At 51.2% G+C, this 12,118-nt stretch overlaps 1 protein-coding gene across 2 annotated transcripts in view; it reads right to left on the minus strand.

Moving 5' to 3' along the window:
* Positions 1-12,118, minus strand: part of BACE2 (beta-secretase 2) — an 85,230-nt gene that overhangs the window by 17,713 nt on the left and 55,399 nt on the right. For both annotated transcript variants that reach the window (XM_045084481.1, XM_013061294.2), the window contains 2 exons: positions 10,569-10,718; positions 4,816-4,984 (listed from right to left, as the gene is read on the minus strand). In XM_045084481.1, coding sequence (XP_044940416.1) covers positions 4,816-4,984; positions 10,569-10,718 — 319 coding nt within the window. The remainder of the gene's footprint in view (positions 1-4,815; positions 4,985-10,568; positions 10,719-12,118) is intronic.

Here is a 12,118-nt window from a genome sequence, read left to right on the forward strand (position 1 = left end):
CAGACGTTAAACTGTGTTACAGCACAGGGACAGCAACTACACTGGTGGGATAGAAGAGAATGTTCAGAGTAACACATCCAGACACGTACTGTGGTAAGTGACAAAGAGATTATTACAATTTAGTAAGTATCTGTATTTTTTTTTTAAAGAGTTTTTCTTTCTTTATTTGACACAGACAGAGAGCATACAAGCAAGGGGAGTAGCAGGCAGAGGGAGAAGCAGGCTCCCCACTAAGCAGAAAGCCTGATGTGGAACTCGATCCCAGGACCCTGAGATCATGACATGAGCGGAAGGCAGATGCTTAATCGACTGAACCACCCAGGTGCCCCAAATTTAGTAGGTACCTTGCAAAATTAATTTAACCTGAATCTAACCAAGCTTCTAGACCTAAGTTCAAGTTTACAGAAATGTAAGGTTAAATGAACATGTTAAATGCTACTATTAGGAAAAATCCAGACCAATCTGAATATGACATATTCTACAAAACAAATGGCCATCAAAAGAAAAAAAAATCATAGCCAAGGATACCATTTTTTAAATTAATATTCTCTTTTTTAAGATATTATTTATTTGACAGAGATCACAAGTAGGCAGAGAGGCAGGCAGAGAGAGAGAAGGAAGGAAAGCAGGCTCCCCGCTGAGCAGAGAGCCCAATGTGGGGTTTAATCCCATGACCCTGGGATCATGACCTGAGCTGAAGGCAGAGACTTTAACCCACTGAGCCACCCAGGAGCCCCAAGAATACCATTTTCGAGGTAACTGAGAAAATCTGAATACAGCCTAAATATTACATAATACAATGTAAATACTGCTAATTTGGGGGTGTCATAATGGTATTACATTTATATATGAACCTGCCCTTATTTTTAAGAGGTCTTTATGGATGAAATATCATAGAGTGAAATATTCAGGAGGAAAATATCATGATATATGCAACCCATTTGAAAACGGCTCAAACAAAACTGCATATACACATATACATACATACTGATATATGGCAAATCAGATCTAGATGGTGAGGGGCATGTAGGTGGCATGAAGACACTAGCAGGAAGACACTGATACCTTCCATCTCACTAAATTTAAAAAAAGTAAAAGAAAGATAAGAAAAACAAGTAGAAGAAATCCAGAGAGATTTGCAGATCTTATCCACCATGCATAAGCCCCCTAAATGAATGGATCAGATATTAAGAATGTATACTCATCAATTAAAAAGATAGCTAGAAAAATGTGCATAAGCTATTGGTAGAAAAATTCACCATGAGAGAAAAAGCTCAGACACTCCATAAATATATCAAAAGTTGCATCATCTCAGGACACCTGGATGGCTCAGTTGGTTGAGTGTCTGACTCTTGGTTTCAGCTCAGGTCATGATCTCAGGGTCTGGGGATCGAGCCAGGAGATGGGCTCTGCACTCAGTGGGGAGTCTGCTTGAGATTATCCCTCTCCCTCTCCTTCTCCTTCTGCTGTTCCCCCCGCTCCCAAATAAATCTTTAAAAAAAAAAAAAAAAGTTGCATCATCTTAGAAGTAATCAAACTGTGACACTATTTCACACAGATTGGCAAAAAACGAAAACAAAGGCAGAGTCTGATGTAATTCTCATGGTCCAGCTGCTTGGAAGGCAAACCTGACGTGGCCAGTAACACTGCAGACTAGCATACCAAACCCCCTAGAACTTCCATCTTCAGAAGATCTCGATAGCACGCAGAAAGATGTCCGCTGAAGTACTCTTTGTAACTGCAAATATCAGAAACATTCCAGATGGTAATCAGGCCAGAACTGGGTACATAATCTGGGTATATTCATACGATAGGATACTACACAGCTGTCAAAATGAGTGCCCTAGGACTCCTGCCAACAGGGAAGATCTAGTAACCCTGTGATGCTGAGCAATCAGCAGGCTGAAGAAGGGTACACACCGTACTACAGAGCGTTCATACACGTGTGAAAATACCCAAACCCCACACCCAACCAACCAACCCACCAACATTTTGTTACAAGGTACTTATTTATAGGTAGCCGGCAGACAGCTTCTAAGGGGACTCCAATGATCCTGGCTCCCTGGTAGTTGCGTTTGTGTAATTCCCTCCCACCCCGGGCCGGGGCTGTTCTGAGCAGTCAACAGAATAGGGCAGAAGTGACCGCATGTCAGTTTCAAAACTGGGCGTAAAAAAACCAGCCTGGGTACTCTGTGGCACTTTGACTTTCTGGAATCACTTGCTCTGGGGTGACTGGGTGCCCATCTTAAGGATGGTCAGGGAAGACTGGCGGGAAGTCCCAATGGTGAGGAAAGGAGCGTTCCTCTCTCCGACCCCATGAGTGAGCTTCCAGTAGGACCCAGAACCACCCAGCTAAGCTGTTCCTCCACTGCTGACCCTCAGCACCTGCCAAGTCAGACAGAGCTGCTAACCGTGGGGCTAAACTGTTACCAAGCAAGAGACAGCTAATGCAAGGCACTGATAACTACGTCGCAAAATCTTAAGTGCATAGTAATTAGAGAAGAATCTACACTAGTCTGAGGATAAAGGATCATTCTGGGAAACGCCATGGACTGGGGCTTTAAGCTACATTTATTTTCTGTTTCTATAACAAATTTTTGAAGCAAATATGACAAAACATTAGCATTTGTTAAATCTGGGTGTTCCGTAAGTGTGCCCAGAGCACATGATTTCCTAGGACTTAAATCATTTTGTTATTTAAAGCATGTGATAAATTAAAAATAAACACTTTTAAAGAGAAAAAAAAAAAAGGCAGTGTACCTCTTCCATTTATTACAGCGCTATAGACCACTGTCTGGCTCCTAATTGTGCCTTTTGGGGAAGTAATTACTTTAATGGCTAAACAGTTTGCACGGAAGAGGAGACCTATCTGTGTATATTCCCACTGCTGAGAAAATCAAATGTTTAAGTACCAAAATCTTAAATACGCCTTTTTAAAAATAGTAACCAAGAAAAACAAAACAAAACCCAAACTTCGATAAGCACACCTAACAAAGAATTCATGTTGAAAGGCAGGAATGAATGCTGCTTTCCCTGCAGACACTTAGTATTAAACTATTTCCAACAGCAATTCACTTAGGAGACATGGTGATTACGTGCTCTGCGGTATTAAGTAAAGTGGACGATATGGCTGTTGCCATAGTAGCCTCTATTTTAATGGTATTTAACAAGAGAACAGAAATTGTGGGGAAAATTGCTTTAGTGCTTAGTTCCCTGGGTTATGAGACATGAAACACTCACAGCTGGCCGACCGGTAGCTTCTCCGATCGCGAAGTCCCAGGCAGTGCCACAGAGGAAGGTCTCCCCCAGGGATACCTCCCAGGCTACAAACAGTTAATGCACTCCGAGAGGTAAACATTCACTCCCCACGAAGACGACAAAAGGACAAGCCCCGGGGATCCGGAGCCGGGTCCCTAGGGCAGAGTCAGAGCGCTCTGTGTGAACGCCGAAGAAGGCATTCGCAGCAACCAAGTGTGTACGTGGCGTTGGGTGGTTTTGTTCACACACCACGTGAGCAGGACTAATATTCCCAATGTACGTTTTTGCCCGGATATGCCTCTCCTCCCACTCCCCAAATTGTTATTTCATCCTCCGGGGATCCCCTGTGTCCAGACAAGGATGGGCAGCATGACCGACCTGCTTTATCCACCAGGACACCGACTTGACCTCTGCGAGTCAGATGGTAAATAAGATCTGAAATGCCCCCCTTTGGAATAAACCAGCTGAGATCATCCGACATTTTGCCTGCAACCCCTCCCCATCTCCACGGCTCTCCCCCAGACTCCTCCGTGGGTTTTTGATCCCAGTGAAGGTCGGGGTGACCGGCACAGCCAGCACTCCTGCCCGTGGGTCACTGTCCCGAGTGTTTCATTACATTCACGCCTTCCTCCCCATACTGTGTGGGGACCCAAGTTTCACCCCACAGCCTCTCATTTTCTCCTGTCCCATGTCCTCGCTGCCTCACATGTGCTTAACTTTTCTCTTCGTTGGCATGTTACCTGCCAACTCTGAACCCCACGTGCCAGGACCTGTCAGTCCTGAAATCCTGCCCAGGAGCCTGGCAGCGCCTGCCTGTTGCCTGGTCACACGTGCACTTTCCACGCATCCCAGCAATCCTGGCTCATGCCCATGTCCAGGACTGGTCTTTTCTTCCAAGTACCTGACCCTCCCGCTACACCATGCTCTAGGTGGACACCCCATCCCAGCCAACGGCTCATCTAAAGACATCTTACAGTCTGGGGGGCTTACCACCCCTCACTTTTCCTGCCCTCTTGACTGTGGTTTCCCCGAACACCAGCCGTACATTGCCGACTCACTCCCAAACCAGCTCTTCAAGGGGGTTCTAGGAGAAAAACACGCTTCTTGATCTCCTCATTTTAGGATTTCAAGAAACAGCAATGACAGGCATTTACTTCTTTTTGCACGAAGACTGCTTTGATGGAAAAAAAAATACACAGTTTACCCATGGATCTTTAATTCTCCTGTCAAAAAACTGTAATTTTCCCCCAAGGTCCCCTATCTTTATTCAGTGGTGTGAGATACCATTCTAAATTTAATGTGAGACGTAACTCTAATACTAATGTCAATCACACATCTGTTTTGTGTCAAGCATGGGATTAAACATTTTATAGGACGGCCTCACTTCCTCTTCTCTACATCCTGCCGAGCGTCTTACTGCTAAGACGCTGTGGATGACAGGCCTGTGGGAAAGAATTCAAAGGCAACTGACCCATCCTCAAGAGTTGCTTCCAAATTCATGAATGGATGCCAAGTACTCTGGCCGGGGGTTCCCTGTCCAGCGCGAGCATCGCTTACCTGCACAGGGGCTGGCTGCAAAGCCCACCCTCTTCCGAGCTCTGTCGAAGATCACGTAGAAGCCCTCCATCACGGTTGCACCAATCACCAGTGCGTTTGTGGAAGGTGAAATGCCGAATCGGTAGCATTCGTAATTCAGGCCGGCCCCCATCATGGGCTGGATGTAGAGCTGTTTACGAGGAGAGAGCAGGCAGACAGACAGGGAAAAGCATGAACCCAGCAACCTCACAAAGCTCTCAAGGCCACAGTGTGTTCCAACCCTCCCAGGAGTCATGGGGTGATGCAGGGCGAGAAGGAGATGACATCACCCTGCCATCCGGAAGACGACATCACAAGCATGGCGATAAACACGACTGAAAGTGATAAAAAAACAAGTGCGCCTCCCGTAACCACGCACAGATGCACCCACACAGATGCACCCACACAGATGTCCATCCATCCATCTGTCCATCCATCCACCCGTCCATCCATCCATCTGTCCAACCGTCCATCTATCCATCCATCCATCCATCCGTCCGTCTGTCCATCCATCAAATCCATCCATCCGTCCATCCATCCATCTATCACTTGGCATGGCCTAAATACTGTCCCAGTATCATTAACAAACACACAGTCCCTCTGCCCTCGAGGCTTCCCATCCGGCAAGGGGGCAGGTAAGTGAAGGGGAGCGGGACAGGCCCCTTCTACGGTAATGGGGCCAGCAAACTCTCCGCCTCAAACTCCTCCTTCCCGTGGCCTCTGAGAAAGGGCGGTCTCCTCTTCCTCCCAACACCGGCTGCTCATTCTCAGGCACCTGTGTAGGGTCCACTTTACCTTCGTCCCCTGCAAGCATCAGAGAACGCCAGGGCTCTGGCCTCTGGTGGCCACGCCCCGCATCCCTCTCCACCCCAGGTGACCTATGTGGCCCCCGTGGTCCTAAGCATAGCCCGGGGCTCTCTGTTGATGCCCAAATCCTGACCTCCAATAGATCTTTGCTGCCACAGCCACACTCAACAGGCATCTCAAATGTAATATCAGAGAAACCGGACTCAGGACATTCTCCCCAAATCTGCTTTTCTCAAGGTCTTGTTTCAGTAAATCTATGATTCACTCATTTCCTCAGGCCCTACAGCACCGGGCCAGGATCTCTTTCCTTATGTGGAAACCATACCCAGAGGCTGCAGGCCTTCCTCTGAAATGGCATCCGAACCCCATCACACCTCCCATCCCCATGGCTACCGCCCCGGTCCAGACATGGTTCTGGCTCCCAACGGGCCCCAGGATGCCGTCTCTGTCATCCTCTGCCAAAGAGAGCTTAAAAGTCGGCAGCAGGTGGAAGCAAGATGATTTATTTCCTCCGTCGGCGAGAGGAAAGCTGTCACAGACAGAAGACCCAGCACCCTCTTGTAGGAAGCTCTCGCGAGGGTGAGGACCATGGGCTGTGCATGTTCCATCAACACAGCTCGTGGCCCTGACGTCCTCTGGGGGCACGAGTGTGAGGAAATGAGTCAAAACTTAATCAGGGAGCAAGCCGGTGTCACTCAGGGGAACAATCCCTCCGTGTTTTAACAGCAAAGTATGCAAATGCAGCCAACCAAGAGAAGAGAGTGGCTTAGCAAGATAAAATACTGAATGTTTGCGGAAAAAGGCAATAAAGGGCATGATGAGCAGGAAGAAGGGCTTCCTTGTGAGTACAGACCAGCCCTCAAGGGGTAAACGTGGGAAGAAAGATTGAGGTGGGAAAGGCTGGGAGCTGGAGGGGATGTGAGGGGATTTTGAGAGGGTTCGGCTGGAAGGGGCTGCACCAGGTGACAAGGGAGGGGTGTGGCCTGGAGGCAAACCACAGCAGAGAGGTGGGACAGGGAGCCAGCCCCCCCTCCCCCGGGGTGGGAACACAGGAGCACTATTTGAGGTCTGGGCGGGACAGGAAACTAGAAGTCACACTAGAGGAGATCAATCACAATCAAGCTGACCCCAGAGGAAGATGAACTTCAACGCCCCTGCCAGCATCTGGATGGCGAGAGGAGGAGGGGCTGTGTGGCAGCAGGATGAGCAAGGACATAATGCTGGCAGCCCCTGGCGTCCTCAACAGTTAGATCTGGGGCCACTGCTGGGTCCAAGAGCTGCACCCGCAGTCAGAACCCTCCCCGACTGGGCTGTCTGTCTGCAAACTCTCCCTTGAGGCCGGGAGTCGGTCTGTTCTCTGCTGTGCTCCCGGAGCCCAATCTTCAAGGGGACGGGAGGCACCCAGGAGGGCCTCACTAAATGCAGGGGGTGCTGAGCTTGACGAACATCAAACGAAAGACGCAAGTTCTCATGATCAACTCTAACGAGGCAAAGGCAGGGGATACCCTGACCTGCTGCCCCGGCACCTTCACCCAAGGGTCCGCAAGCGAGCCCCAGGCACGTCCGTGGACACACACACACACACACACAAAACACACCTTGACTTCCGAAGAAACCAATTCTATAATAAAACCCAATCCATTATCACCTATCATGTAACTGAGGATATTGATGCAAAAATATGCAGACCGAATGTGTATCTTTTACTCTCGTATGTGTGCCCCAGCTGACTGCCAATAGAAGTTCCAGACTGTAGATGCTGTAACGAGCTGGGGAAAGCTGAAGGATGGCTAGAGCTCAGAATAAACTGTCTGTCTTCAGCTAAAATAGCACAAATAGACCAACCGGTGGTAGACTGAAATTATTTACATTTTTAGGGGTATGTGGAAAAGAAAACCAGAATTTGCCCGTGGGCTGGGGTTGGGGGTTGCTTTTGTCAACAGGCCAAAAAAGCAGCAGCCCGTGTGTTTTGGGGAAAGACTGGAGACAGACGTAATTTAAGACAATCGCCTTTGACACAGCTCCTTCCTGCGCGAGCAAGCATATGCCCCTCTAGGACTGTCGATGCCAGAAAGGTCCCAGCCATGGGCCGTATTCTAAAACCTTGGTGGGAAGGAGCCCTGACGATTGCCCTAAAAGTTTAGGGAGAGGGAGGCCGGCAGACAGAGCTGTAGTGTTGGGAGGTGCCCCCACCCCCCCCCCCGACCCCAGTGCTGACCCTGAGCGCTGCGTCAGTGCCACACAGAGCTTGGGAGGTCATCAGCACGGGATGGATCACAACTGCCTGTTCAAGCCCTTCTCCGAAGAGGTACAGCAAGAGAATGGAATGGGAATGTTGCGGAAGAAAAAGGGAAAACAGCAGGGGAAGCAGATTTTTGAAAACCAAAAATGTGAACATATCCAAATCAACCCAAAAAACATCTAGTCTCGTGAGAATACTACTGAATTCTCACGCAGAGATAACAAAAATTAAAGGCAACGCTCCCCATCCTACCTCATTAAGTTCTCGCACTCGGCCCGCACCCGGTCCTGGAACCAGCCATTGAGCCCCAGGGACCTTCCAGCTCTGGCGGCTACTGCCCGCCCTGGACATCACAGATTTTCCCCCAAATGCCTGTGTTCTCCTGCATCTTACGAGTCCCTGATTCTGCCAACCCACGCCCGATTACACGCTCACCTCTGTCCTAAAGCTTTGACCTTAGTTACAGACCACCCTGACATCCACATCGTGCTGCTCGATGGACCAAAATTTAACCATAAAAAGCAATTATTTTAAAGATGGAGAAAGCATCACTGTATGCAGTGAAAATGTCTTTGGCAAGTATTGTGATTTCTCCCTTTAGCATTAAAGGGACAGACGGAGAAAGGGCTCAGTGATCTGCTCAGCGTTACAGTGTGAGTCGGGGCGGAGCTGAGCACGTAGCTCAGGCCTCAGTGACTGTGTCCTCCATCCCCGGGTCTCTGCTGAGGCCCTCAAGCCTGTCCCCAGTAACCCGCCATTCCTGGAAGGCACGTCCTCCCGGACAAGTTGAGAAGGGAAACAGCAGTACTCTCACTTGTTTTACTTCTGAAATCCTTCCTCCTTCCCCAGCCCCCAATCCCACCCTTTATCCCAAAGTCACCAAATCACGACAAAGGCACATTGATCTGTCTGTTCCAAAACACCTGTGATTACACGCCAGTCCCCAGTGCACGCTCACGCCGGGGAAGGAGCAAGGACTTCCAATCTCACGGTTCTCCTCGTCAAGGAATTACTGTAACTGAGGAAGAACTAGAAGCCTGAGCATGTGCTTTTAAAGAATAGAGCGCTCAAACGCAAAGGGCACCAGCATAAAATACCCCCTGAAGGGATGACTGCATGCCGCGGGGACTGACTCGGAAGCCTGCGGTATGAGTCAGAAGGGCAGGCTCACAAACGGGCTATTTTGCTCAGCAGAGGGTCAACAAAAGAGGGTTGTCTGAGTTGGACCTTGAAGGATGGGAAGAATCTGGATATGCAGAGGGAGTGGGGGAGGCGAGGGCATTCCGGGCGGGGGCGGCAGAAGGGAAGGGCAGGAGAGCGAGCGTGAAGCCCAGGAGGATGCCGGCTGGCGAGTGGCGGTTCAAGGGCGTGGAAGGGTCCGGGGAGGCCCGGAGAGCCCCAGGAAGTGAGGACATCAGTGTGCACAGGGTGGGGACTCATGATGGCGCCCAGCGGGGACAGCGGGCCGAACGCTGCCTCCTAGGAAGGTCACTTTGAGAGGGTTTTAAGGGCAGAAAGGAGGGGACTGGGCATTCAGAGTGTGTGTGGAGGTCCCCAGAGGGGGACCGAGGGGGACCTGAGCGCAAGCCTCGGGAACCAGGAGGTGAGAAGCATGACTGAGCCGGGCAGAGCACGCTGCCTTTGATTAGATGCGTAGGAGGAGGAAGGAGAGGAAGGAGCCAGTGACCTCTTGAATATGGAAAACAGAAGGTTGTCTTCATCTCTTGAGCTTCAAGTTTTATTCTCCTTTTTAAAAAAACATATTGTAGGGGCGCCTGAGTGGCTCAGTGGGTTAAGCCTCTGCCTTCGGCTCGGGTCACGATCCCAGGGTCCTAGGATCGAGCCCCGAAGCGGGCTCTCTGCTCAGTGGGGAGCCTGCTTCCCCCCCTTTCTCTGCCTGCCTCTCTGCCTACTTGTGATCTCTCAGTCAAATAAATAAATAAAAGCTTTTATAAAAAAAAAAAAACAACAAAAAACATATCTTAGGGGCATCTGGGTGGCTCAGTCGGTTAGGCATCTGCCTTCAGCTTGGGTCATGGTCCTGGGATCGAGCCCCACATCAGGCTCCCCGCCCACCAGGGTGTGCTTCTCCCTCTCTGTCCTGCTCCCCCTGCTTGTTCTCTCTCTCCCCCACTCTCCCTCCGCATAAATGAATAAAATCTTTAAAGACAAATAAATACATAAAAGAAAAGAACATATTTGGTGCTATGGTGGACACTGCACCAGTGTCCTCCATTCTGGGCCTTCTACTTCCCCAGCCCAGGGGGTCTGGGCTGCCTCGGCCCTGGAGAGCAGCACTGTGAAGGCGTAGGCAGACAGCAGTGGGCCTGCTCTGGGCCCCCTGAGCGCATCGCCCCCCAGAGTCCCACCACCACCACGAGGCAGCTGCGGGATGGTGGAGTCTGGAGCCCCATCGCTCCACCAGCGAGCCACCAGATTCAAGAGGGAGGCCACACACAGCGCTGGTGTCCCGATGTGTCCACGAGCGTGTTGAGAGCAGCAGGCCTGCCCGGACTCATGAGCAGGGGCCCACGCCCACTGATGGTGGCCGCCCGGTTTCGCGGGGGGTAACAGCACCCTCGTGACACTCTGAGCCTAGCACAGATACGTGACCTGATGCGAGAGCCTTGACCGCGCTTGGGCGGGTCACCTGTTCAGGGAGAACAGCCCAGGTCCCCGCTCATACCTGAGGCAGGATGGTTATACGGAACGACCGGCTGGAGTTCTCGTCTCTCAGGTAGATGGAGATTTTTGGGAAGTAAGACCAAGGTGTCTCCGAATTGGTCCAGCAAGCCAGCTGGGACCCGGTCCAGAAACCATCAGAGAATTCTGGAATCTGGGCAGAACGAGATCACGTGAGAAAGCAGGACTACTCTGGCACATCAACAGGAAGCAGCTCCCAACTCCCCTCGACACCTCGCCAGATGCCCGTGGCGGTAAACCATGTTTCTCTTGGATGGCGTGGCGGAGACAGCAGTCCTCTGGAAGGGGACCGCTGATGACAAACACACGGCTGTCAAGATCACCCAGGCACACAGAGTACTGACTGGCACCGAACTCAGCAGCCAGCCCTCTGCAGCACTGATTACTTTAATTCTCGCAAACCCCCATGGGCACAGTAGCAGCACCCCCGTGCCCCGTGTTAGAGATGAGGAAACCAGAGCACACAGAGGGGAAGCCACCTGCCCCAGGTCTCGGTAGTGGGCAATGGCCCTTTGGAAGAGAGGCTACATCCCACATGTGGCCCTCTAGACCACTTTGGACATCACCTCTCCTCTGAATTTCGAGCATAGCATTCTGCACCCTGGTGTAGAGTCTTCCCACTACCCCCCTGGGAGGGGGAGGTCCCTGCAGTCCCAGAATATCTTTTTCCTCCTCCAGACATCAGCTCAGACACCACCTTCCGGGAAGCCCTCCCCACCCTGCTGATGTCCCACCATGTAGCTCTTCCCCGTGGTCCCTCTCCCTGTAACAGCTGTAGTTTGACATTTATGGGTGTAACTGCTCACCTTCTCTTTCCTGCACGGTGATCTGAGTCCTTGAAGGACAGAGATGTACTGTCTGCCTGCCTTACGGTTCTAACACCTCGCCCATAGGAGAAACTCAGGAAATATTTGTGGTAAAAATAAACAGCCAAGAACACAGAGCGCACACCTGAGCCTCCGAGCAGGGGTCGGCTGAACTCGATGAAGAGCGATGCCCCCTGCACATGCCCGCTACGCACTCAGTCTGCAAGTTACCCAGAAATAACTCCTGCCACCTCACCAGGGCAAGGAACGGTTTTAAGCAGACTTACCCTGCACCTGCTAGTAGTGTACGCGATGGGGGCGGAGCTAGGAGAGGATGGGGTGGGGCGGAGCTAGGAGAGGATGGGGTGGGGCGGAGCTAGGAGAGGATGGAATGGGGCGGAGCTAGGAGAGGATGGAATGGGGCGGAGCTAGGAGAGGATGGAATGGGGCGGAGCTAGGAGAGGATGGGGTGGGGCGGAGCTAGGAGAGGATGGAATGGGGCGGAGCTAGGAGGATATATGATGGGGCGGAGCTAGAAGAATCCTGACCTGGCCTGAGGGGTGACTATCAAGGGAGCGTCCCTAGGAAGCTGAAGTCAGCTAAGGGCCAGGGAGCAGCAGGAGAGGAGTCTGAGGGCGGGCGGGCCGCGCACAGAAGCTGCCTCACTGGACGGACCAGATGGCAGCCGCAGAGGCCGGAGCTGTGGATAGGAAGGAGCAGGAGCCCG

This window comes from Mustela putorius, unplaced genomic scaffold, assembly GCF_011764305.1.
Source record: "Mustela putorius furo isolate JIRA1106 unplaced genomic scaffold, ASM1176430v1.1 tig00000765_pilon_pilon_pilon, whole genome shotgun sequence".
Classification (NCBI taxonomy): Eukaryota; Metazoa; Chordata; class Mammalia; order Carnivora; family Mustelidae; genus Mustela; species Mustela putorius.